Source organism: Hyperolius riggenbachi, chromosome 6 (assembly GCF_040937935.1).
Source record: "Hyperolius riggenbachi isolate aHypRig1 chromosome 6, aHypRig1.pri, whole genome shotgun sequence".
Classification (NCBI taxonomy): domain Eukaryota; kingdom Metazoa; phylum Chordata; class Amphibia; order Anura; family Hyperoliidae; genus Hyperolius; species Hyperolius riggenbachi.
The window spans coordinates 20,587,396-20,614,733 of record NC_090651.1 but is presented as its reverse complement, the minus strand read 5'-3'; the positions used below and the strand labels follow the sequence as shown (position 1 = coordinate 20,614,733).

Sequence of the window (27,338 nt, the reverse complement as noted above, 5' to 3'; positions counted from 1 at the left end):
GAGCTGTCATAGTATTGCAATGCCGCATGGGACTTGTAGTTCCACCACAGCTGGAGTGCCAAGGTTAGCCATCACTGGTCTATGGTATAGGGTAATTCCTATATAATTTACTACATTCTACTATCTGTCGTAAGAGTTCCTCTTTCACATAATTCACCCAATTTATAAAAACTTAATAAAGCAGACTTAAATTCAGAACTTCCTCTCTGCACTAAAAGATAAGCAACAGCATAAGAACCTTTAAAGAAAAATGTTTCTTTGTTACAGCAGATACAAATCCCGCAATAAATCTGCAGTGTGTCTACTTCCTGCTTTCATGGAAGCAGACATAAGGTTAACATCCTGTGTTTACAAATGAGCTGCTCTGCCGTGGCAGTCAGCTGAGAGATCATATTACAGTTGTGATGAGGGGGCGTTAGACAGGCTTAACTCAATAAATACATACAGGGTGTATTTCTCTGTGTTTTCCTTCTGTCCTGTACAAGAGTTCAGGTCCACTTTAAAGTGCAGCATGTTTAGGGAATGGCATTTAGTGTTGCGGATCAGTTCCAGGTGGTTTTTCTTCTGCATTTCACATGTTCCAGTATAAATTAATGCAATTCCCAAAACTCAGTGCACCTGATTTTCCGTTCCAGCACTGACTGTATATCTGTATGTATATCGTGTATACGGTATGCTCCTCTGTTCATATCAGTAAATTCACAGCTGCATTACCTGTAGTTGACACCTAGAGGGCGTGTTTGTCTCACATCCATTCCTTGTCGATTGACCAAAAAGCAACTTCATTCGATTGGTCCATTTTCTAGCTGCATAATTTTGCATCAACTCTGTATTATTTGCATCTCATAGACCATCCCTGCGTTTAAGGCGCATACACAACTTTGACACGGAGGTCGACCGGGAGAGATCGGGACCTGATCCTCTTGGGCGACATTACTGGGCTTCACACACACGCGTGTCAGATGTGTAGCTGTGTTGCTATGCAGAGGATTTTTTGTATTTTTCAATCAAGAAAAATGAACGATTATCCCATTTTTTTTTTTTATTTTTATTTTTTTTTATAGAAATCCAGTCGGACATGCTGGAAAAATCTTTATATTCGATCTAATGGATTAATCGAACTAAATTATCTAATCGCAAAAAAAAAAAAATTTAAAAATTGTAGTGTGTTTAATGCTAGGCACACACGATACATTTTTCTGACAGAATTACCGTACCTGCCAGATAGATTTTTTTTTTCCAACATGTCCGATCTGAATTTCAATCGATTTTCAGTTCAATTTCCCTAAAATTGAACAGAAAACGATCAGAAAATAAATTGTAATTCAGATCGGACATGTTGGAAAAAATTGATCTGGCAGGTAATTCTGCCAGAAACTTGTATCGTGTGTACCTAGCATAACTGCCACACACTAGGCATAGATTTATAATATATTTCAAGATAACATTGTTGTATTGTTGCTATGCAATGCTATTGGCTGTCGGTTTGCTCCCAACCTGCTGCCAGTTGATAACTTTTATGCAGTGGGATAGACTGATTCGATCAATTTCAGCCAGTGAATGATCACCCCTAGACCCCAAACCCTTCCTCCCAAGTCCCCCCACCACTTGCCTCCCATATTCCTCCATATTAGCATCCCTCTTTTTTGCACTTCAAAAATGCTTATAAGATCTCTGTAGAGCACCAAATAGCCTGAAATAAGAAACCTAATCCTTGTACACATGTGTGAAGGCTGTTGCTAGCAGGGATTGGACATCCATCCTTTGGGTGACAGATTGGGGCAGAGTTCTGTACAGACACACTGCTTGCCTGTTGCCATGGGAAGAGAAAGGGGGGGGGGGGGGAGAGCAGACAGTGCAGCACAAGACATAACGGCATGGAGCAGGTTGGATGAGTTGGAGAACAGTGTCCTCTGCCCTCTCGTGGCTGAGGTGGGATTCACGTTAGCAGCCTGCTGATCACACCACAATGCTAAAAACAGGTTTTGGAGATACCGGCTGTAATGTAACTTTTGGCAGCAAGGCAAACTTTAAGGCCTGGGACCCACTACAGAGCGCTATGGCAATCACTAGCTATTTGTGGTAGCGCTTAGCAGGCGATTTTGCTGCATGTCCTATTATTGTGATTTGCTTAATCGCAATTGCTGTAGTGGAATCGGTCCCATCCATTTACTTTGGCAGAGCGTTTAGGGAAATAGCAATTCAAAGCGATCCCTAAACCCTTTAGTGGGTCCCAGCCCTCAGGCTCTCTAGTATTCACTTCCTGTGGTGGAAATACGAATTGCAAGGAAGTGTATTGAAAAAATGCTCATCGCGAACGCGAAACAGTTTAAAATGTCTGCGTCACTATTGACTTGCATAACTTCATGTCAACGCACGTCGCCGTGGATGTTGACCCGAAACGCGCTGACGCGTTCGCGTCAGATGCAATACTTTTGGCTCATCGCACCGCGTCAGGTATGAAATGTCCCATAGATGGCCATTGCTTTTAGTGTTAAAAAAGGACAACGCAATGAAAACGCGCTAGTGTAAAATCAGAATAATTTATTTCGCCAAGTACAAAAGGGGGGGTTGTACCTTGAATTGGTTTTGGCTCCTACAGGTTCTTAAGGCCAAGAGTCGAGGCTGCCATACTATGGCGCCACCAGTCGCGCTTGGCAATCATCTGTCGTCCCTAAGGAGACATGGGAAAAAAACGCATATATCCAGGCACATCGCCTCTAGTTAGGACCTTAAGGCTGCTTTCACAATGGGACGTTACAGGCGCAGGTTAGAGCAGCCTGTAACGCAGCCCAACGCACAGCAATGAAAAATCAATGGGCTGTTCACAGTGCCCACGTTGCGTTACATAGTAATGCTGTGCCATTACACAACGTACTGCATGCAGTACTTTCTAGTCGGCAGAGCCGCGTTAGACTGCTTGCACATGCTCAGTAACGTTGGGGAGGAGCGGAGAGCTGCCAGGCACATGGCTAATTAATATTCACTGCACTCAGTGACGTGCAGTGTTTACTTCCTGGAGCGGCCGCTCTGTGCGGCGATTGGCCGGGCGGGACCACGTGATGCCGCATGCGTCCAAGAGTACGCATCACGGACTCCAGAGTGAGCTGCACAACGCGGCTCACTCTGACGTCCACATCAGAGAGCACCAGGCGTTGCGTTAGGGGCACGTTATGCAACCATAACGTACCCTAAAACGCAACGTCCTGGTGTGTAAGTAGCCTAAATAAGTTATTAAGGAAAGGGAGGTGCTGTAGGGGGTGTGGCCAGAAAAGAGCAAAAATCTACCTTCGCACTCTCGCATGCAAATTTTCAAACAAATGCATTCACAGATTTACTCATCCAGGCACCACTGTTATCCCTACAGCTAAGTTAAAAGTCGGGGTCTTAGTTCACAGAAGAATGCATTCTCACGCTTAGTCACCTATACTGCGCAGAAGTACCCAGGTAAACATAGGTGTCCTAACTCTGGCCCTGTAACATGCATAGTGCAGACATGCAAACGCATTCATTGCATCAAACCTATCAATGGATTAGGAGCACACATCCTGCCGTCCTCTCCTGGGACAGACAGTGCATCTTACCAATCGCACAAGGGAGCTAACGTTATGTGTCCATGTGCACCATGCGCATACACCAGCATAAGCTGTGTGCATGCTGACAAACACATACAGGGGAAGGAGGGAGTGCACTGAATTAGACCCTAGCCACAGGGGTCAGTAACAAGAAAAAAAAGACATATATATCCAGGCACATCACCTCTAGTTAGGACGTTAAATAAGTTATTAAGGAAAGGGAGGGAAGGAGACATGGGGGGAGGAGGACAGGGGCCTGAGGTGATCTTACAAGCTGAGCTCTCTCAGGTCGCTGTACACACACACTACTAGGTCCTTGGCAGGGGAAGCTGCCTGAGTTATGAATTATCTAGCCTGTGTATAAGAGATTGGTTTCGTTTACTGGGAAGATTCTTTCGTATCTATAATGTTCCTTCAGAGAGAAGATTACACAACGTTGCATCATCCCTTCTTAGCTGGGCCGCTGCGGGAGGGTCATTCAGTGTACAGTAACGAGCTGAGGCTTTGCAGCAAGCACTGTGCGGCTCTGTCCTGGCAGCAGCGCTTGTGTGGTGTGAATGGTGCCTGGGTGGTGTGATCTGCTCTGTGCAGAGCTCTCAGGACAGGCTGCCGAGATAAGAGAGTAAAAATAAAGTGTCAGGAAGCTGTCAGTTTCATTTCTTGGCTTGCAGCGAGTTAGGTTTCACTCCTGTCACATGAGGTGTCACAGCTGATAGGGGCAGAGGGTGTCACACCAAATGTCACGGCCGTTAGAAGACGCCAGTATGTGCTGCGGCTGATGGAAGCTTGGTGGCACCGGTCTCGCTGGCACAGAGGCGCCCCTGTGGTCACTGTAAGTGCAGCTTTGTGGAAAGGACTTTGTTTTGGTGACGTGGGGATGTGTGCAGTGCAGATAATGAGAACCTTCCTCTCCTGAGTACAAGAGAGACACAACTGAAGCGACAGGGATATGGAGGCTGCCATATTTATTTCCTTTTAAAGTGGACCTGAACTCCGAACTGCTTCTCTGCTTTAAAAGATAAGCAACAGCATAATAACCATTTCTTTGTTACAGCTGATAAAAATCCTGCATTAAATCTGCAGTTTGTTTACTTCCTGCTTTCATAGAAGCAGACATAGAATTAACATCCTGTGCTTTCAAATAAGCTTATCTGCCGTGGCAGTCAGCTGACACAGCTGAGGGATCTAACTACAACTTGTGATTCATCACAGATGAGGGGGAATGAGACAGGCTAAACCCTCTAAATACATACAGGGTGCATTTCTCTCTGTTTGCCTTTTGTCCTGTGCAAGAGTTCAGGTCCACTTTAAACGATACCGGTTGCCTGGCTGTCCTGCTGATCCTCTGCCTCTAAAGGTGGCCATACACTTGTAGATTTGCAGCAGATTCGACCATCAGATAGATTTCTGTCAGATGCCTGTCAGGTGGAATCTGACAGGAATCTATCTGATGTGTGCCACACACTAGGAACAGATTTCCAATAGATTTCAGAATGAAATGTATTGGGAATCGGTCTAAATGCATTATTGGACCATTAGATCCAATACAACTCTATGGGCCATGGATCTGCTGCCAGCAACAGATCGACCTAGATGTTCCATCCTGTCCTATAGATCAAATCAATCAAAATCGCTGCAGATTGATCGATCGATTCCATAGAATCGATCGATGGCTGAAATCGACCAGTGTATGGGCCCCTTAAAGGGATACTGTAGGGGGGTCGGGGGTAAATGAGTTAAACTTACCTGGGGCTTCTAATGGTCCCCCGTAGACATCCTGCGCCCGCGCAGCCACTCACCGATGCTCCGGCCCCGCCGCTGGTTCTCTTCTAGGATTTCAGACTTTAAAATCTGAAAACCACTGCGCCTGCATTGCCATGTCCTCGATCCCGCTGATATCATCAAGAGCGCACAGCGCAGGCACAGACCATACTGGGCTTGTGCTATACACTCCTGGTGACATCAGCGGGATCGAGGACACGGCAACGCAGGAGCAGTGGTTTTCAGACTTTAAAGTCTAAAATTCCAGAAGTGAACCGGAGGCGGGGCCAGAGCATTGGGGAGTGGCTGCGCGGGCACAGGATGTCTGTGGGGGACCATTAGAAGCCCCGGGTAAGTTCAACTCATTCCCCCCCCCCCCCCCCCCTTCCCCCTACAGTATCCCTTTAATACTTTTAGCCATAGACCCTAAACAAGCATGTAGCAGATCAGGTGTTTCTGACATTATTGTCAGATCTGAGAAGATTAGCTGCATGCTTGTTTCTGGTGTTGTTCAGACATTACTGCAGCCAAATACATAGGCAGGGCTGCCAGGCAACTGTTATTGTTTAACAGGAAATAAATATGGTAGCCTCCCTATACGTCATGCTTCAGGTTCCCATTAAAGTGGACCTGAACTCTGGCACAGGACAGAAGGAAAACAGAGAAATGCACCCTGTGTGTATTTAGAGTTAGCCTGTCTAGTTCCCCCTCATCTGTGACTAAGCACAAGTTGAAATTTGATCCCTCCCCTGTGTCACATGACTGGCACATCAGATAAGACAGACAAGCTCATTTTGAAAGCACAGAATGTTAACAGTATGTCTGCTTCCATGAAAGCAGGAAGTAGACTCACTGCAGATTTATTGCAGGATTTGTATCAGCTGTAATAAAGAAATGTTTTCCTGTAAAGCTTATTATGCTGTTGTGTATCTTTTAGAGCAGAGAGGGAGTTCTGAGTTCAGGTCCACTTTAAATGCTTTTTTTTTTTCCTTGTATGCAGTATAGTTTGTTTTAAAGCAGCCATGAAGTGAAAATAAAATGAGATAAATAAGACTTTTCTGGATTCTCGTAGTCTTATTTTGGTTTACCACCTGAGCGTTACGGACGAGCTCAGCTCATCCAGTAACGCCGCGGTGGATTGCGCAGCCCCTGGTGGGCCGATTTGCATCTTTTTTTTCCAAAATGCCTGTTTGTTCCGATCGCCGCCACGAAAGAGGGCCGCCGCAGACCCCTTGCGCAGCCTGGCCAATCATCGCCAGGCTGCGCTATGGGGTGGATCGGGACTCCCCATGACGTCATTCCGATCATCGCCATGGCGACGGGGGAAGCCCATACAGAAAATCCCGCTCAGGACGGGATTTCCTGTTAGGTATGATCGCCGGCGGCGATCGGAGGGGTGGGAGAGATGCTGCAGGGAGGGGGGAATCATGTAGCTAGCGCTAGCTACATGATAAAAAAAAAAAAATTAGGTAAAAAAAAACCCTCCGCAAATAATCAGAACGCCAGGGTGGTTAAAAATCAGAGTTTAAAGTAAATGGGAACCCGTTACAAAAAAAAAATAGACAGCCAGATACTTGCCTAAAGGCTCATACACACATCGGATTGTTCCAAAAGACCCGTTGTTTGGACGTCCAAACGATCGGTTGTTTGGACGTCAAATCGGGCGTGTGTACTGTCAGTCGTTCAGCTGGTAACGCTGGTTTTGACGGATCCGCCAGGTAATTTGCACTGTTTAAAAGAAAACCAATATGGCAGCCTCTGTGGGCCCATTTCCAGTAGATGCGTTGCGATACGGAAACCGAGTCACAACGCAAAGAAATTGCAACCAATTCACTTCAATGGAGTCGTTTCCATTGACACGAATTGACCTTCGTGATGCGACGCGGGGGAATTTATGGATGGCATTCTGCAGTTTCCCGTAGCACGCATCCAATTCCCTATACCCGCCGACGGGAAGCCGCATGACACCGCATCTGGTTATACGGACAACGACTGGAAGTACCAGCGGGGGGAGTGAGGCGATGCGGCGATTGCCTCACATCCACAGTGCTAGTGGAAACGGGCCCTAAATCCCTCTCGCTTCAGGTTCCCCCTTAATATATGGCCTCTTGTCTAGCTGCGGTCTTGGCTCTGTCAGGGAGATGAATGAGCTGTCTGTAGCTGTGTTTGTGTAGCTGCTGGGTAGTCTTGGCTGGGTGTATTTGTGGCAGAGCTGAGGTCGGATTGCCACATGCTGATGAAGGGTGCGTATTGCCGTCCACCTGTGTGCCCGGGGCCACTTCCTGCTACACTCTGTGCAGACGCCACACACCTCACACTCCTAGCAGAGCTACACACCTCACACTCCTAGCAGAGCCACACACCTCACACTCCTAGCAGAGCTACACACCTCACACTCATAGCAGAGCCACACACCTCACACTCATAGCAGAGCCACACACCTCACACTCATAGCAGAGCCACACACCTCACACTCATAGCAGAGCTACACACCTCACACTCATAGCAGACGCCACACACCTCACACTCATAGCAGAGCTACACACCTCACACTCATAGCAGACGCCACACACCTCACACTCCTAGCAGAGCCACACACCTCACACTCCTAGCAGAGCCACACACCTCACACTCATAGCAGAGCCACTCACCTCACACTCATAGCAGAGCCACACACCTCACACTCATAGCAGAGCTACACACCTCACACTCCTAGCAGAGCTACACACCTCACACTCCTAGCAGAGCCACACACCTCACACTCCTAGCAGAGCTACACACCTCACACTCATAGCAGAGCCACACACCTCACACTCATAGCAGAGCCACACACCTCACACTCATAGCAGAGCCACACACCTCACACTCATAGCAGAGCTACACACCTCACACTCATAGCAGACGCCACACACCTCACACTCATAGCAGAGCTACACACCTCACACTCATAGCAGACGCCACACACCTCACACTCCTAGCAGAGCCACACACCTCACACTCCTAGCAGAGCCACACACCTCACACTCATAGCAGAGCCACTCACCTCACACTCATAGCAGAGCCACACACCTCACACTCATAGCAGAGCTACACTCCTCACACTCATAGCAGAGCTACACACCTCACACTCATAGCAGAGCTACACACCTCACACTCATAGCAGAGCCACACACCTCACACTCATAGCAGAGCCACTCACCTCACACTCATAGCAGAGCCACACACCTCACACTCATAGCAGAGCCACTCACCTCACACTCATAGCAGAGCCACACACCTCACACTCATAGCAGAGCTACACACCTCACACTCATAGCAGACGCCACACACCTCACACTCATAGCAGACGCCACACACCTCACACTCCTAGCAGAGCCACACACCTCACACTCCTAGCAGAGCCACACACCTCACACTCATAGCAGAGCCACTCACCTCACACTCATAGCAGAGCCGCACACCTCACACTCATAGCAGAGCCACTCACCTCACACTCATAGCAGAGCCACTCACCTCACACTCATAGCAGAGTCACTCACCTCACACTCATAGCAGATGCCACACACCTCACACTCATAGCAGAGCCACACACCTCACACTCATAGCAGAGCTACACTCCTCACACTCATATCAGAGCCACATACCTCACACTCATAGCAGAGCCACACACCTCACACTCATAGCAGAGTCACTCACCTCACACTCATAGCAGATGCCACACACCTCACACTCATAGCAGAGCTACACACCTCACACTCATAGCAGAGCTACACACCTCACACTCATAGCAGAGCTACACACCTCACACTCATAGCAGACACCACACACCTCACACTCATAGCAGAGCTACACTCCTCACACTCATAGCAGAGCCACATACCTCACACTCATAGCAGAGCCACTCACCTCACACTCATAGCAGAGCCACACACCTCACACTCATAGCAGAGCCACACACCTCACACTCATAGCAGAGCCACTCACCTCACACTCATAGCAGAGCCACTCACCTCACACTCATAGCAGAGCCACTCACCTCACACTCATAGCAGAGCCACTCACCTCACACTCATAGCAGAGCCACTCACCTCACACTCATAGCAGAGCCACACACCTCACACTCATAGCAGAGCCACTCACCTCACACTCATAGCAGAGCCACTCACCTCACACTACGGCTGCACAGTCAGAGGGCCCACTGGCTTCACCTCCTCTCTTCATAACCACCCGTCTTCAGCTGGGATGTACGGATGTGTTCAAAGTTTTTATTAATTTTTATTTAGAAGATGTTTAGTGAGCAATGTCTTCAGCTCCTGGATGGACATATTCCAACTCACCCCAACCCCATGCTGCATCCCAGGAACCCTCAATCACAATGCCGCTTCCTCCCAGTGTGTGTGTACAGTGTGTGTGTTACGTATGTATGTGTTATGTATGTATGAATGTATGTATGTAGAAGACTTTACATAAAGTCTTATGGGTGGGCAGTAGTCAGGGGTATACAGAGTATGAGTAGAGGTCCAGGGATCAGTGCAAAGCACAGCAGTGCTGGCGTTAGGGGTAGTTGATGACATCAGGGCTGTGGAGTCGGTAAAAAATTATCCGACTCTGACTCCTCAGTTTGTGAAACCTCCCACTCAAGGTACACACAAATTGCTCTGACTCCAATGCCCTGGATGACATGCCAATCATTTAAAGCAGTGGTCCTCAAACTACGGCCCGCCGGCTGAATGCGGCCAGCCGAGGCTTTTTCACTGCCCCCCCCCCCCCTCCCCCAACATAAAATTAATGTATAACTTATAGATGCAGATCACTGCACCTTTAAACCTCAGCAGCCCGGATATAAAATAGCAGTGCTGGCCCCACCCATCCACATACTGCTGAAGCCAGCAAGCAGTCATTCGCTGGTTTCCAATCCAATTCTGCATCAGGTGACACTGCTGTCCAACTGGATGGCAGGTTATCACCTCAGTCTGCTGCACAAAGACGTTCTTCGGGCGCCGCATGACTGAATGGCTGCTGCTGGGAGGTCTCCTCCAGGCATGATGGGCGGGAATATATACCTTGATGCAATGTAATGGTTTTTAACATCATATGTATGTTCCGGCCCCCCAGCATTCTGAAGTATGTTGACCCGGCCCTTTACTGAAAAAGTTTGGGGACCCCTGATTTAAAGGGATACTGTAGGGGGGTCGGGGGAAAATGAGTTGAACTTACCCGTGTCTTCTAATGGTCCCCCTCAGACATCCTGTGCTCACGCAGCCACTCACCGATGCTCCAGCCCCGCCTCCAGTTCACTTCTGGAATTTCAGACTTAAAGTCTGAAAACCACTGCGCCTGTGTTGCCGTGTCCTCGCTCCCGCTGATGTCACCAGGAGCACACGGTGCAGGCACAGACCATACTGGGCCTGCGCGGTACGCTCCTGGTGACATCAGCGGGAGGGAGGGCGCGGCTGCGCAGGCGCAGTGGTTTTCAGACTTTAAAGTCTGAAATTCCAGAAGTGAACCAGAGGTGGGGCCGAGGGGCGGTGAGTGGCTACGCGGGCACAGGATGTCTGCGGGGGACCATTAGAAGCCCCGGGTAAGTTCAACTCATTTTCCCCCGACCCCCCCCCCCCCCCTACAGTATGCCTTTAAAGGAAAACTGAAACTAGAGGGACATGGAGGCTGCCATATTTCCTTTTAAGCAATACTAGTTGCCTGGCTATCCTGTTGATCCCCTGCCTCTAATACTTTTAGCCACAGACACCCCCCCCCCCCCAAAAAAAAAAAGGGAAATATTACACCCAGGCTTCCATCAAATTCTCCCATTGGCTTTTCAGTGGACTTTAGCCTCATGCACACGTTAAATGGTTCTCAACCAAGGTTCACCTCTACAGAGAATCTATAGTGTGTACAGCAGCCCTGATGCATCACCGAGAGATACTGAGTGCCGGTTCTTCTCGGCTATTTATTGTTCTCCTTTGTGCCCCTCCCACCCTATCATGCACCACACCCTCATCCCTCTGCCCCCTCCATAGCATTAGCACTGGGCACCAGTCTAGGGATGTGTCTGTACAGTCAGGGCCTGTTCAGACGGTCAGCGTTTGTAGAACGCATATAAATTCAAAGAAACGCAAGTTGAAAAATGCATGCGTTTTTTTTTGCATTTTCTATTGCGTTTTGCACACACACGTGACCCAGAAAAAAAAAAGAATTATGGGAACCGCAGAGGGAAACGTACGCTAAAAACGCAATAGTACGCGTTTTTGATACGCGTCCATAGACTTTCATTGCGTCCGTTTGTATGCGTGGCGCACAGAACTGCGTGCAGCAATGCGGATGAGAAACGTATGCGTCTCATACGCATACATGTGAACGAGGCCATTAGAAAACATTAGTAGCCGTTTCTATGCAGAAAGTCTTCCTGTACGCATTCTGGAAAAACGTCTAGGAACGCACATAGTCTGAACAGGCCCTAACTGGCTCTGAAAATGTCACTGGAATGATTAAGTCCCGATTCTACCAAACGACAGTAATTTCACGAGTGTACGCTCCTTTATAGCCTTTACCTTTAGGTTGTGTACACATGATGCAATTTTCCCTCCCATCAGATTGGCAGGAAATTTCCCGTCTTTGGATAATTTCCAACATGTCAGATCTGCTTTCGTTCGGTTTTCTGCAGTACTGTTCTCAAAATTCATCCCTTTCTCGATTGGAAGCAGATCTGTCGGCCGCCCATACGCCGCAGGCTGATTCTCGATCAATTTCTGCTTAAAATCTCTCAGTAATCAGCCTCGTGATGCCGTCTCCATCGCTACCCCCCCTAATGTACATATGCCCCCCATGCATGAAAATGCTTTACCTGTCCTCTGTCGCCCCCTGCAGTGCCCATACGTCTTCCGTTTCCGCATTGCCGCCTTACGTGGCTACCATCCTATAGCATGTGGGGCGCATTTGTGCTGTCATACACGTGCTATATGCTGTGTGCCACGTGGGGTGGCAATGCGGAAACAAAGATGTATGGGCAACAGAGGACAGGTAAAGTGACACTGAAGCGAAAAAAAAAACCTCCTGATATAATGAATTGGTTGTGTAATACGGATAATTAAAAGAACATTAGTAGCAGAGAAAATATTCTCATATTTTTATTTTCAGGTATATAGCTTTTTTTTATAACATTGCATCATTCTCTAATAATTGCAGTTTCCACAATACACTCAGCATTTTAAATGATTTCACAGAGCAGGCTAGTGACCCTTTAAACTTTTCTCTGCAGAAAATAACATAAACAACAAAGAAGAAACCGTGAGAGACAGTTGAGATAAGAGCTTGAAAAGACAGTGTTGTCCAGGACTTTATAAAATCACAGCAGAGCTCACAGAAGCTCCTTTACTTAGATAACAAGTGAAGTTTCTTAACCCTTCCTGTACTGGAAACAATTTGAGACTCATATCTGTGCTAATAATGTTATATTTCTTAGCCGTACTACACATACAAATCATTATATGATAAGTTTATTTTCACTTCAGACTCCCTTTAAAGCATTTTCGTGCATGGCGGGGCCAGCGGCCGGGGGTTCCATTGTGTTCGTCGTTCGCAATTATCACATGCCGTTACCGCTGCACACCCGATTAAAGCGGAATATAACCCAGCATTTCTACTTTGCTCTAATAGATTGTTTACAGCATATTATATACAACCAGCATTTTTTTTTACTAGAACTGCATTGAAAGGGTTACACACAGGCATTAGAAGCTTCCCTTCCAGCAGAGCTGGCCACTTCCGAACTTTACATAATGTTATCTTGTGTTTAATTGTATCAAGTGAGAAATGTAAACAAAGCCTTCTCTCACTCTGCTGGGTCCCCTGAACAAAGTCAGAGGAGCATAAATGCTTTCTGATTAAGTTAGAGGATGAATAAAGCAGTTATAAATAAAATGCAAAGTCAGCTCTCAGAGTAAAATAAGTGTACTTTAGGAACGTATAATTTCTAAATGAGTAATAATACTTCTGCACAAAAGCAAATATGCTAACCGTATGGCATATAAAAAGTAGGAAAACATGTTTTTATTGAATATTATTTCAGGCTTTTATACCGCTTTAAGCTCGTCAGACTGGAATTTCCCAGCATACTTGTTGCTGCTCCCATTTTAGTCCGATTCGATGGTTATCATAGCAGATGGTTGTTTGGCCGCCAATCGCCTGAACTTAGAGTGACCTAAACTAAGAACTTCTTATCTGCCCTAAAAGATAAGCAACAGCATAATAAACCTTGAAGAAAAACTTTTCTTTGTTACAGCTGATACAAATCTTGCAATAAATGTGCAGTGTGTCTACTTCCTGTTTTACATGGAAGCAGACATAGGGTTAACATCCTGTGTTTACAAATTAGCTGCTCTGCCATGGCAGTCAGCTAACACAAGTGAAAGATCAAATTACAACTTGTGCTTAGCCACTGAGCAGAAAGGAAGTTCTGAATTCAAGTCTGCTTAAAATAATCAGAATAACTTTATTTTGCTAAGCATGACAGGGTCGTGTTGGGAATTGGGCTTAGCACATACAGGGCTTGACTTGAGCATAGGCAAGCTGATAGAAATCCCTAATTAAATCTGCAGTGTTTCTAGAAACGTCCTGCTTTCATGGAAGCAGACATATTGTTAACATCCTGAGCTTTCAAATGAGCTTGGCATCCTGTCACCTGATTGCCATCGGCTCTGCCATGGCAATCAGGTGACACGGGAGAGATCAAATTACACTTGTGATTAGACAGAAATGAGGGGGAATTAAGGTTCATACACACCTACCAACTATCTGTCCAACTATCTACCAAACTTGCCTGTTAAGCTCCATACTCCTTTTGTTGAGAAACAAGTTGAAACAACAAAAAAAAGTCTTATTGTTCAAACGGCTGATAAGAAGTCAATCCAGCTGTTGGATTGACGGCTTATCAGTCTTATCAGTTGTTTGAACAATAGAAAGAGACTTTTTTTTTTTTTAGTTATTTCAACAAAGACTTTTGACAATTGTGCTGCATAAAAGACCACTGTTTGTGCTCAACAAACAGTGGTCTTTTATGCAGCACAATTGTCAAGTCTTTTATACGCTCAGCATATGGAGAAAACAACTAAATAGTAAAATCGCTCTAATCCACTTATTCATCTTCTGTGTATCAACAAATGTGTCTGGGCTGCAGGGTTGTTTACAGTATCACAGTAGTATAAATACAACTAATTCTTTTCACACTTGCTTTGCTTGATGATAATCCCGGGGCAAGCAGGTATGCATGAGACAATTACTTATTTATGAGAAGCTTTGTGAATAGAGCCCTTGTATTGTGTGAGATCCCTATTTCTTTCCAGAAAGGGGAACTACGTGAGCGCCCTCTTGAGCCCCATTCACATTTGTAGGGCCCGTTTCCACTACACGTGTTGCTATGCCGAAACCGCGATCAGGCGCGGGGGAAAATATGGATAGCATGCTGTGGTTTTCCGCAGCAGGCGTCTGAGTCCCCATAGCCACTAATGGGAAGCCGCATGATGCTGCATCCGGTTGTACGACTGCTCGGGCCTGATCAACTCTGTGCTACTGTGCAGCCTCCATCCACAAGCATTTGTCAATGAAGTGTGGGGGTCCCAGCTCTGGGACTGGGTGGTGGATGGGGAAGCCTTTGGATTATCCAAAAGCTTTGCTCTACTAAGATAAGTATATATTTGAGGGACTTTTATCCCTACAAGTTTCCTTTAGGCCCCTTTCCCACCAGGACGTTGCGTTTTAGGGGATGTTAAGGTCGCATAACCTGCCCCTAACGCAACGCCTGGTGGTGTTGGTGGAGGATGCTACCTAGAGCCGCGTTATGCAGCTTTTGGTACGCCTTGTTTGTGCTATAGACTGCGGAGACCACATGATCCGCATCATGTGATCCCGCCGCAGGGCGGAGCTCCAGGAAGTAAACACTGCAGTCACACCGTGCAGTGAATATTAATTAGCCGTGTGGCTGGCCAAGGAGGAGGAGGTGAGACCTCCTCCTCCAACATCACTGAGAATGTGCAAACAGTCTAACGCGGCTTAGCCGCGTATAACGCACAGCATGCAGCACTTTAACCTGACGTGCAGCGTTACAATGTAACACAACGTGGGCACTGTGAACAGCCCATTGATTTTTTCATTACTGTGCGGTGGGCTGCGTTACAGGCTGCTCTAACGTGCGCCTGTAACGTCCCACTGTGAAAGCAGCCTCAAAGTGAACCCCATGGAAGAGGGATATGGAGGCTTCCATATTTATTTCCTTTTAAACAATCCCAGTTGCCTGGCAGCCACGCTGATCTATTTGGCTGCAGTAGTGTCTGAATAATACCAGAAAGAAGCATGCAGCTAATCTTGTCAGATCTGACAATAATGTCAAACACCTGATCTGCTGCATGCTTGTTCAGGGGCTATGGCTACAAGTATTAGAGGCAGAGGATCAGCAGGACTGCCAGGCAACTGGTATTCCTTTAAAGGAAATAAATATGGCAGCCTCCATATCCCTCTCGCCTCAGGTTCACTCTAAAGAACCACTTCAGTGAAGAAAGTAAGCAGCTAAAATCTGACAAAACTGACAGGTTTTGGACAAGGCCATCTCCTGGTGGGGGAATCTTGGGTTTTCTTTGTTTTTAAAAGCATTTCCTGAACAGCAGTTGCTAAGTTTACCAGTTCCAACATGTTATGGCAAACAGAACGCAGAGTCCCTACCTGCTACATACCTGAACACGGCAAGAGTGGAGCAGACACTGAGCTGTTCGCTCCGCTCTGTGCCAAACGGATTTGTCGCAAGTGTGAACCGAGCTTAGCAGTGTCTGCTGTCCTGTACAACTAATCACTCCTGCAGCAAGGAGGATGTTTTCAGCCAGTCTCGTAGGAACAGTTCTCCCAATATTTTGTTTCTCAACACTATCACAAAATTATTTAAAGCCAATGGGTACCACTTTAAAAATAAAAGTCAGGTACTCACCTAAGGAGAGGGAAGGCTCGGTCCTAATGAGCCTTTCCTCTCCTCCTGGAGCCCACGGTGCTGCGCTGGCTCCCCCGTTCGCGTCCGCCGCCGCAGGGACTTTGGAGGTCTTCGGGAGCACTCAGGCTTCCGAAGACGGGCCGCTCCATACTACGTACGCGCGAGTGCGTCATAGAGGGCGCTCGCGCATGCGTACTATGAAGCGGCCCCGTCTTCGGGAGCCCGAGTGCTCCCAAAGGCTTCCGAAACATCCCTTCGGTGGCGGAAGTGGCAGTATTTGACCGAACTGGTCGAATACTGCTACGGGGGATCCTGCGCGGGACCGGACACCAGGAGAGGAGAGGGAAGGCTCATTAAGACCGAGCCTTCCCTCTCCTTAGGTGAGTATCTGACTTTTATTTTTAAAGTGGTACCCATTCACTTTAAAAGTTAAAAGAATGAAAACATGTAAATAGAGAGAACATTTCTCCTAGATTAAAATGCACTATAAATGACTTTTCTCCTATGTTGCTGTCACTTACAGTAGTAGAAATCTGACAGGGTTTGGACTAGCCCATCTCCTCATGGGGCATTCCCAGGGTTTTCTTAACTCTCAAAACCAGTTAGTGAATGGCAGTTGCTCAGTTTAACTGCCAGAATAGTGTACAAAGAGGCAGGGGAGGCAGCCTGCACATTTATATAAATCCTTTCCAGTAAGTGCTTTTGTAAAGAATAAATCAAATACCGAGAATCCCCCATGAAGAGATGGACTAGTCAAAAAAAAATGTCAGTTCCGTCAAATTCCTACTACCTACTGAAAGTGACAGCATCATAGGAGAAAAGTATTTTATAGCTTATTTTACTCTGGGGGAAAAAAGCATACTTCTTATTTGTATGCGTTAACCTGTATTCCAAATATTAAAATGTTTTGTGGTCCTTGGTAATTGTTGTATATATTGTATTGTTATACCTTGTATAGCACCGAAGCAAGTGCTGAGCGCCGAGACTGGACACCCCATAGCAGCAATGTTAGGCTCTCTGCACACTGCATGCGATTCCGATTTTTAATCGTTTTTTACATCCGATTCTGATTTTTAATCGTTACTGCATGCTGCATTTTTTCCTTCATTTTTCTGTTGATTGCATTCAGGGAAGATTGGAATTGCAAATCGGAATCGCAAAACGGATTTGCAGTGTGCAGGGAGCCTAATGCTGTGCGGGGTGCATAACGGTAATTTGGGGCTCCGGCGGTTGCCAGACTCCTAATAACATCTCTTTCCGAGTTGCGACACCCTGGAGGGGATTAGTATTTAAAGCGGAACTGTAGAGAGCAAATAAACACATTGTTTCACTTACCTGGGGCTTCCCCAAGCCCCCAGCAGCTGTCCTGTCTGGCGCCGGTCCTGCCCGAGCCTCCGTTCTCCCGCCGCCGCTCCGTTCCGTACCTCGACTTGTAAGTCGATGCCAGCGAAGCCCTGCCAGGCGAATCCTTTCTTCACGTTCCCCTCTGCAATAGCGGGGAACACGAAGAAAGGATATGCGTGGGCAGAGCCGCGCAGGCGCAGTGGCCCGGCAGCGAAACCGAAACTAGCTGGTGGCGGGAGAACGGAGGCTCGTCGGGAAGCGGGACAGGACGGCTGCTGGGGGCTTGGGGAAGCCCCAGGTAAGTGAAACAGTGTGTATATTTTGTCTCTACAGTTGCGCTTTAACACCACCTCGAAGTTTTGCGGCAGCGGGGAGAGCCGTTGTTTGGCTCGCCCCGCGCCGAACTGCCGGGCGCCGTGACAATATGTACTCGTACTGTACAGTGCCACAGAAGATGCTGGCGCTGTATAAAATAACAATAATCTAGGAGATGGTTATGAAATGCTCTTGGTATATTTGCTTCTTTCTCTTTTTTGATGTACATAAGAGAGTGTGTAAATATGTGAAGTTTCTAACCGCCTTGTTCTCTGTGTTACCAGACGGGCCAGCCGGTACTTTGCGTTCAGTGGGACTTTAGCACGGCTGCTGTGACTCCGGGAACCCTTCTCCAATGATCTGAAGATAATTTGAGGAATAATGGATGGTAACTCCAGGCCAGCCAGCCATGAGTCGAGGAAGCCGCAGGAACGCCGCGGGAAGACCAGGAGACACCATCGGGGCGTGAACAGCCAGAAGCACAAGAACAGAGCGGAGGCTAAGCTGGGCCAGGAGGGCGATGCCAACTCTCCAGCTACCGTCAAAAAGGCAAAACAGCCAGAGGCGTGCAATGTGTCTCCCGGAGACTCCAGAAACTGTAAAGAGAACCCGTCTAATTGCACTAGTGGCTCAGGGGCGGCGGAGCAGGGCCTTCAGGACGTGGGAAACACCAGAGCTAGAAGATCTTCCCCTCTCCAGGCTGGTAACGTAAAACCACAACAGGCCAACAAGCCGGAGCCGAGCAGCCTCCAATCCAAAGATGCTGGAGATGGGCCTGAAAATCAGATTCCAATCGCCCAATCTGCGGAGAACGGCCCAGAAACAAAGAAAGGCACCACATGTTCAGATGTACCTGCAGAAGCACCTTCAGGGGTGGAGAAACCTCCACTGTGTGAGTACACAATACCGCCGATACCGGCCTGCTCAAAAGTATGGGCACCCCTCCACACTTTCCAATCATAATTCTCATCGACATAACAGACCTTTTGCTTACTGGATTAAGACTCTAAGGACCACTTTTGCGAAAAATTTTTACATTTAAAATACACAACTAAGAAGTCCATTTCTTCCAGAGTAAAATGAGCTATAAAATGCTTATTCCCATGTTGCTGTCACTTACAGTAGGTAGTAGAAATATGACAGGTTTTGGACTAGCCCGTCTCCTCATGGGGGATTCTAAGGGTTTCCTTTATTTCAAAAGCACTTAGTGAATGGTAGTTGCTCAGTCCAAGTACCAAAATAGTGTGCAAATAGGGGGAGGGTGCAGCCAAACATCTTTGTATAGATCCCTTCCAGGGTTTGGTATTTTTCATAAAAATTAAAATACAGCAGTAAGAATCCCCTTATGAGGATATGGACTAGTCCAAAGCCTGTCAGATTTCTACTACCTACTGTAAGTGACTGCAACATTGGAGAAAAGTGATTTTTTTTTAGCACATTTTACTCTGGAAGAAACGTACTTCTTATTTGTGTGTGTTTACATGTATTTTGAAATTTTACAATTTTCCGCAATCGTGGTCTTGCAAATATTGAAATCAACTAAAATGGCATATTCATTCATGGGAAAAACACACACATTATGTTTTCATTGTTTTAATACTTACAAGAAGATGTTAAAATGAACCCAAGGTGGCAGGAAAAAAAAGCAGATACTTACCTACCGTAGGTACCGTGTTTACCCAAAAGTAGGACATCCCTACAGTGCGTGGTTCGGGGGGTTGGCCGTAGAGCTGTGCAGCCGCACTCGCGGCCAGAGGAAGCGGCCATATTGGGAGCGGCACGAGAGCCCGACCCGGCCTGTGGGGTCGCGTTCGGCACGGGGGCGATCTCAGGAAGGGGACCCGGCGGAGCTGCACGGAGGGCGCGGACGGTGTCCTCTGTGCTTTTAAACATCTTGCAGGTACTTGGCTTTTTTAGCCATTTTGGCCTCGTAAGTCCTTTAAAGGGAACCAGAGATGAACGATTTACACAAAATAAACATATCAGTTGATAGCTTGTAAAGAATAAATGCTCTACCTGATAATTTCGCCACTCTGGTGTGCCTTTTTGAGTGCTTTTTATCCATTATTGCTCCAGGAAATATCCAATATGGCCGCCGGCTCATATTCCTTCTGTTTCCAGGTTGAGGTGTTCTGGATGTGCTGTCTAGGCTATATGAGACTATAGACAAGCAGGGCTGCAGCAGGCTTTCATCTGTGTGCTTTCAACTTCATATTCTGGTATGCTGTGTGGCTGCCTGTAGGAAGTGTCTCTCATAGTAATGAAACTGCATACAGTAGATAATAATGACAGGCTGCACAGACAGAGCACACAGATCACACAGCCACACTGACTGAATAGTCGGTGGATTCTTATCACAGCTGCTAATAGACTAATTAAGCAGATAACAATGAAACTTAAAGCAGGGTAGGTGTTTACTGTCATGTTCCCACTGATAAATGTAATAAAATACATGAGGGTGCTTCTTCTCTGGTTCTCTTTAAGTAAGACCTAGCATATATTTAGAGCAATGCCCCACCTGGTTGCCGGTGTACACATGGGCGTGTGTGTGTGATGTCACACATGCGCCCACGTTATACTGCTCCGGGGGGGGGGGGCACATTTTACATTGGGGGGGGGGGAAAGCTCTCTGGGGGTCTCATTTGTTGCTTATCCCAATATCGCTCGCCCACCCCGTCAAGCACAATAGCCCGCCATCTTGCAGCATGTCCAGTCGATGCATGAGACTGATTTTGGCCCGCAATTGGTCGCATCGTCAATCGGGCATGCTTTTAGCGGCAACGATTTTCATCCAATTCAATGTCAATTATGAAATCCGATTGTTGATCAGCTGCCAAGCCGATAGATGTATGGCCACCTTAATACTTTTAGCCATAGACCCTGAACAGACCTATATATCAGGTGATTTGACTGAAGTCTGATTGGATTGGCTGGATGCTTGTTTAAAGGTGCCCATACACTGGTCGATTTTAGCCATCGATCAAAAATCTATTCTATCAAATCTATCGATCGATTAGTGGCCGATTTTGATCGATTTGATCTATCTGACAGGATGGAAAATCTAGCTCAATCTGCTGCTGGCAGCAGATCGATAACCCATAGAGTTGCATTGGATCTAAAGGGGCCCATACACTCAGCCGATTAACGGCCGATCGATCAATTGATTGCAAATCGTTTGCCGATTCGATCGATTTGCGGCCGATTTTGATCGATTTCAATCATTCGGCCAGGGTGGAAAATCAAAATCGATCTGAAGAGATTGCTTATCAATTTGCATTGGCCCCAATCAGATCGATTTTCAATAGATTTCAAACTGAAATCTATTGGAAATCTGTTCCTAGTAAAAAATGTTCCTAAACACATCAGATAGATCAGAAATCTATCTGATGACATATCTGCTGCTAATCTAACGAGTGTATGGCCACCTTAATGGTCCAATAATGCATTTAGATCGATTTCCAAGAGATTTCATTCTGAAATCTTTTGGAAATCTGTTCTTAGTGTGTGGCACACATCAGATAGATTCGACTTGACAGGCATCTGACAGGAATCTATCTTATGGTCAAATCTGCTGCAAATCTATCAGTGTATGGCCACCTTTAGGTGTGTGATCCGGACACACCAAAGAGATCAGCAGGACAGCCAGGTAACTGGTATTGTTTAATAGGAAATAAACATGGCAGAGTCTGATCAGAGAGGTATCTTTTGCCTGCCCATACAGCCAAGTGATAATACATACAGTATCCAAATAAAAACCAAGCTGTGAGGTTAAAGGCTTGTACTGTTTCATACACCAAAATATTAAAATAGTGCCAATATCTACAGCCAATCAATGCAAATTGTGTTTCTGATGAACGGGCAGTTTGAAGTCAGTTGGCAGTTTATGGGTCAGTTAGATGACCATAAATACATTTCCATTGGATTGAAGGTGGCCATACATGAGGCGACTTGACTGCCGATCGACCATCTGATTTGATTATTATAATGGAATCAGGTGAAAATCGGTGCTGCCAAGCGTATGCCCAACCGATTAAGCAACCAATTTCGGGCCGAAATTGGTTGCATGTATTGATAGGACATGCTGCAAGATGGGGGAGATGCTCGACTGAATGGACTGTGTTCCCCCCAGTGTAACATGTGCCCCGTGCATGAATACTTTACCTGTCGGTGTCCACCGATGTCGCCGCTCTCTTCCTCCCATACCCACGCCCCATGTGGTTGCTGACGTATTGCACGTGGGCGCATCTGACGTGACACACACTCTGACGTGATATACGCCAGCAACCACGTGGGGCGTGTGTGTGGGAGGAAGAGGACAGCCGTGGACACCCGACAGGTAAAGTAATCATGCACGGAGCACCGAGGGGCTTATCTTACACTATGGGAGACAGCAAGGCGGGGAGGCGATGTCACTGAGCCATTTCCCAAACGATTTCATGCTGATATTGATCGGAAATCGGTCTGTGGTTTATGGCGGCCAACAGATCTCTCTCCTGTCAGAGAGAGATCTGTCTCTAGGTCAATCTGCCCATACTATTGCCTAGTACACACCATACAATTTTCTGTTATGCTGGGAATACACGGCTGGATTCTGAACCATTTAGATGGCTCGATAGATAATTTCCCACATGTCCGATCTCCGGCCCAATCGTTTCGTCGCTTGATTCCGCATTGAAGACAATGCAGAAAGATAAGAAAAACGAGCGGAAGATTAGAGAATCGCCTGCGGAATCGAGCGGCAAAATTGAGCCGTGTATGCCCAGCATTAGTAAGATTACTTTCTGTAGAGAATGGTCATTATCTCTGGTGCATTGTCTTCTGTTTATCTCCTGCTGAGTAGAACAATGCCTAGTTGCTCGGCAGATGGTTAGATACCGTCTTTCCCCGAAAATAAGACAGTGTCTTATAATATTTTTTTTTGCTCAAAAGCCTCATCTTCACGTGTAGCTGAGGCGGTGATCCGGTGGCTCGATTAGCCGCCGGATCGCCTCTTCCGCGTCCCCGCTTGCCGCGCGTGCGTCGGAATCAATACCCGCTCGATTCCCGCTCGTCGCCGCGCCGCTTATCTTCCGCTCGATTCCCTGCCATTGTCCCCTCGCGGGGAGCGAGCAGGGAATTGGCGGTGGGGAGATCCGTCCTGTTGGATCTTATGCGGCTCGATTGATAAGGAACATCGCGGCCGCATCTACGCGTGTAGATCCGGCTTAAAATATGTGCTAGGGCTTATTTTCAGGGGATGTCTTATATTTCTATTAGGAAGTGTCTCTCAGCAGAACATTTCCTGTTCCTTTGTACTGTGATGTTCATGGATTTGAAAGTATGCTACTGTACTGATCAGGCACCTGCCCTGTGTTCCCTGCACACAGCTGATTACCTTGCTGTGTGCTGGGATGACAGGTTTAGTGCCACTGCACCACTGTGTCCCCACTTACTGGCTGCCCCTTCCTCCTCTTTAGCTTCCGCTAGGGCTTATTTTCAGGGAAAGAGGGTAGATAAATTTCCAACATGTTGGAAATTATCTATCTGGCAGGTAAATCTAATAGAAAATCTAATGCTTGGCATACACAAGTCGATTTTGTCGCTCGATTCTCCCGCTCGATTGTTTCGCCGCTCGATTCCGCAGTCAATTCTCTTATCTTCTGCTCGTTTTTCTTATCTTTTTCCATTCACATCAATCTGGAATCGAGCGGCGAAACGATCGGGCGGGAGATCGGACATGTCAGAAATGATCTATCGAGCCATCTTAATGGCTCAAAATCGAGCCGTGTATGCCCAGCATAATAGAAAATTGTATGATGTGTACCTAGCATAAAGGCCTGCGCAGGTCTAATTTTGCACCCCTGCTACCCGCACCCAACCCACAACCCGCTTTCTGGTGTATCTGGTACCCGCACTTGACCCGCAGAACAGCTAGCTACCCGCACCCGACCCGCAACCCGATTAAATCAAAACGGGAACCCGAACGCGACCTGCATTTCGGGGAACCCGCGGGTACCCGACCTGATGCAGGACTTTAGCCCATACATGGTCTGAGGTACGGGCACCTTTAGACACAGTCATCATGGGTGCTAGAAGAAGCATCCTCCGTATGGCTAGCTTTGGATGTCAGTGTCTTGGGGGAAACACTCCGGAGGCATCACCCTTATCATGTTCTCTTCTGACTCTTCTCCATTCTGTAGGTAAAGCTGCAGAGAGCAGCCCTAGTCCAGAGTCTGTCCGAGGAGATGCCACGCCCACAGACGAGTCCACCATAGCAGATCAAGAGCTGGGCCTGAAGCAAGCAGAAGAGAGGTTGGAACGGGACTATATCCATCGCTTGGAGAAGGTACTGGGTTCTGACAGGAGTGTAACCTGATGGCACACAGGAGAGGGGCAGCTGCACATAATGGGGAAATTCCAAGCAACACCTGAACAATCCCACCGTTAGGTTCTGTTCCCACTAGAGCGGAGAGCGGACATTTTTTTGTCCGTTCTCCATTCATTGCTAAATGGACAGTGAACAGCTCCTATTTTATGAAAAAGAGCCGTTCACACTTGTTACTCTGCAACAAATCCACGGGAACCATTGCAGTAGGCAGGCCGCACTTCTGTGCATTGCGCGATAATTCTGGGCAGGCGAATGTGTTTCTCCATATGGCCTAGGGGGAGCACATCCAGCCTAGGCTTCAGCAGGACCACAGCAGATCATCGAAACGGACTCTACACTACACTGTTCGCTCCCGCTGGCCGCACATGGTCTGGCACCATGTGGGAACAGAACCTAACTCATGGATACAGCATCCAGCACAGCTTCCCTGCAGGCTCTGCATCCAGCACAGCTTCCCTGCAGGCTCTGCATCCAGCACAGCTTCCCTGCAGGCTCTGCATCCAGCACAGCTTCCCTGCAGGCTCTGCATCTAGCACAGCTTCCCTGCAGGCTCTGCATCTAGCATAGCTTCCCTGCAGGCTCTGCATCTAGCATAGCTTCCCTGCAGGCTCTGCATCTAGCATAGCTTCCCTGCAGGCTCTGCATCTAGCATAGCTTCCCTGCAGGCTCTGCATCTAGCATAGCTTCCCTGCAGGCTCTGCATCCAGCATAGCTTCCCTGCATGCTCTGCATCCAGCATAGCTTCCCTGCAGGCTCTGCATCCAGCATAGCTTCCCTGCAGGCTCTGCATCCAGCATAGCTTCCCTGCAGGCTCTGCATCTAACATAGCTTCCCTGCAGGCTCTGCATCTAACATAGCTTCCCTGCAGGCTCTGCATCTAACATAGCTTCCCTGCAGGCTCTGCATCCAGCATAGCTTCCCTGCAGGCTCTGCATCCAGCATAGCTTCCCTGCAGGCTCTGCATCCAGCATAGCTTCCCTGCAGGCTCTGCATCCAGCATAGCTTCCCTGCATCCAGCATAGCTTCCCTGCATCCAGCATAGCTTCCCTGCATCCAGCATAGCTTCCCATAGCTTCCCTGCAGGCTCTGCATCCAGCATAGCTTCCCTGCAGGCTCTGCATCCAGCATAGCTTCCCTGCAGGCTCTGCATCCAGCATAGCTTCCCTGCATCCAGCATAGCTTCCCTGCATCCAGCATAGCTTCCCTGCATCCAGCATAGCTTCCCTGCATCCAGCATAGCTTCCCTGCATCCAGCATAGCTTCCCTGCATCCAGCATAGCTTCCCTGCATCCAGCATAGCTTCCCTGCATCCAGCATAGCTTCCCTGCAGGCTCTGCATCCAGCATAGCTTCCCTGCATCCAGCATAGCTTCCCTGCATCCAGCATAGCTTCCCTGCATCCAGCATAGCTTCCCTGCATCCAGCATAGCTTCCCTGCATCCAGCATAGCATCCCTGCAGGCTCTGCATCCAGCATAGCTTCCCTGTAGGCTCTGCATCCAGCATAGCTTCCCTGTAGGCTCTGCATCCAGCATAGCTTCCCTGCATCCAGCATAGCTTCCCTGCATCCAGCATAGCTTCCCTGCATCCAGCATAGCTTCCCTGCATCCAGCATAGCTTCCCTGCATCCAGCATAGCTTCCCTGCATCCAGCATAGCTTCCCTGCAGGCTCTGCATCCAGCATAGCTTCCCTGCATCCAGCATAGCTTCCCTGCATCCAGCATAGCTTCCCTGCATCCAGCATAGCTTCCCTGCATCCAGCATAGTTTCCCTGCATCCAGCATAGCTTCCCTGCATCCAGCATAGCTTCCCTGCATCCAGCATAGCTTCCCTGCATCCAGCATAGCTTCTCTGCATCCAGCATAGCTTCCCTGCATCCAGCATAGCTTCCCTGCAGGCTCTGCATCCAGCATAGCTTCCCTGCATCCAGCATAGCTTCCCTGCATCCAGCATAGCTTCCCTGCATCCAGCATAGCTTCCCTGCATCCAGCATAGCTTCCCTGCTAGCTCTGCATCCAGTGTTATACCTACATGCTCTGCATCCAGTGTTGCTTACCTACAGCCTCTTTATCCAACACTGCTCTCTTATTTTCTGCAGCATTTCAAAGCACATTACAGGTAGTCCCCAAACTAATAAACACACAAATTATGAACAACCCGCCAATGAGAACGACCTGGAAATGTGAAATTTGAGTCTGTGGGAACAAGTCAGAATTTTTTATTTTTTTTTAAAGACCTTATCGTCTTTGAGAAAATTGATTTGAAAAAAATTCAAAGACAAAACAGTTTTCAAACTGGTAAAATGACATTTTGCTGAGGTACACTTTAGTATATAGCGAGTTCCAAGCTCTGCATACACATTTTATGCATGTAAAAGCAAACCTGTCATCTAGCGCTAGGATCTTCTGGAAGTTTACGTCGGCTGTCCCCTCTGAACGCGACCGCACTGAGCAGGACGTCTCGCCCCTGCGCAGTGCCACAGATCCGCTCAGGTTTGGCTTTTACTGCCAAGTCCGAGTGGCTCTGTGCTGCTGCACAGCGCGGCCTCACTTGTGCAATGATGGGAGCGCAGGTACGAACTTCCAGAGGGTCCCAGCACTGGATTGGTGGTCTTGAGGAAAACGTGGGAAACTTGACTTTATCTCTTTTTAAAGTAAAACGAAAACAGCCCCTCGGGGGTACGTAACTCGGGGAGGGGGAAGCCTCTGGATCCAAATGAGGCCTTTCCCCATCCTCTTCACCCTCCGGGGTCCAAGGCTGGCAGCCCCCAAAAATATAGCCGACAGGTATTCGGTATTTACCTTCCCAGCTACGGCACAGGCGCAGTAGCAGCTTTTCGATGAGCTCCAGCAGAAATAGCCGAGCCCGACTGGTTCTGCTGTACTGTGCAGGCGTAAGTAGACTGCGCAGTATAACAGACCCGATCGGGCTCTGCTGTTTCTGACGGAATCCATCGGAAAGCCGCTACTGCGTCTGTGCAGGAGCCGGGAAGGTAAATATTTACAT

General features: G+C 47.7%; 1 protein-coding gene across 3 annotated transcripts in view; it reads left to right on the top strand.

The window, feature by feature from the left end:
• Positions 1–27,338, top strand: part of TUT4 (terminal uridylyl transferase 4) — a 108,447-nt gene that overhangs the window by 16,432 nt on the left and 64,677 nt on the right. For 2 of the 3 annotated variants that reach the window (XM_068238977.1, XM_068238976.1), the window contains exons 2-3: positions 18,252–18,859; positions 24,147–24,292. In XM_068238977.1, the coding sequence (XP_068095078.1) occupies positions 18,349–18,859; positions 24,147–24,292 (657 nt within the window). In that variant the 5' untranslated portion in view covers positions 18,252–18,348. Of the gene's footprint in view, positions 1–18,251; positions 18,860–21,874; positions 21,962–24,146; positions 24,293–27,338 lie in introns of those variants that run through there. The other variant, XM_068238979.1, reaches the window with a different exon arrangement.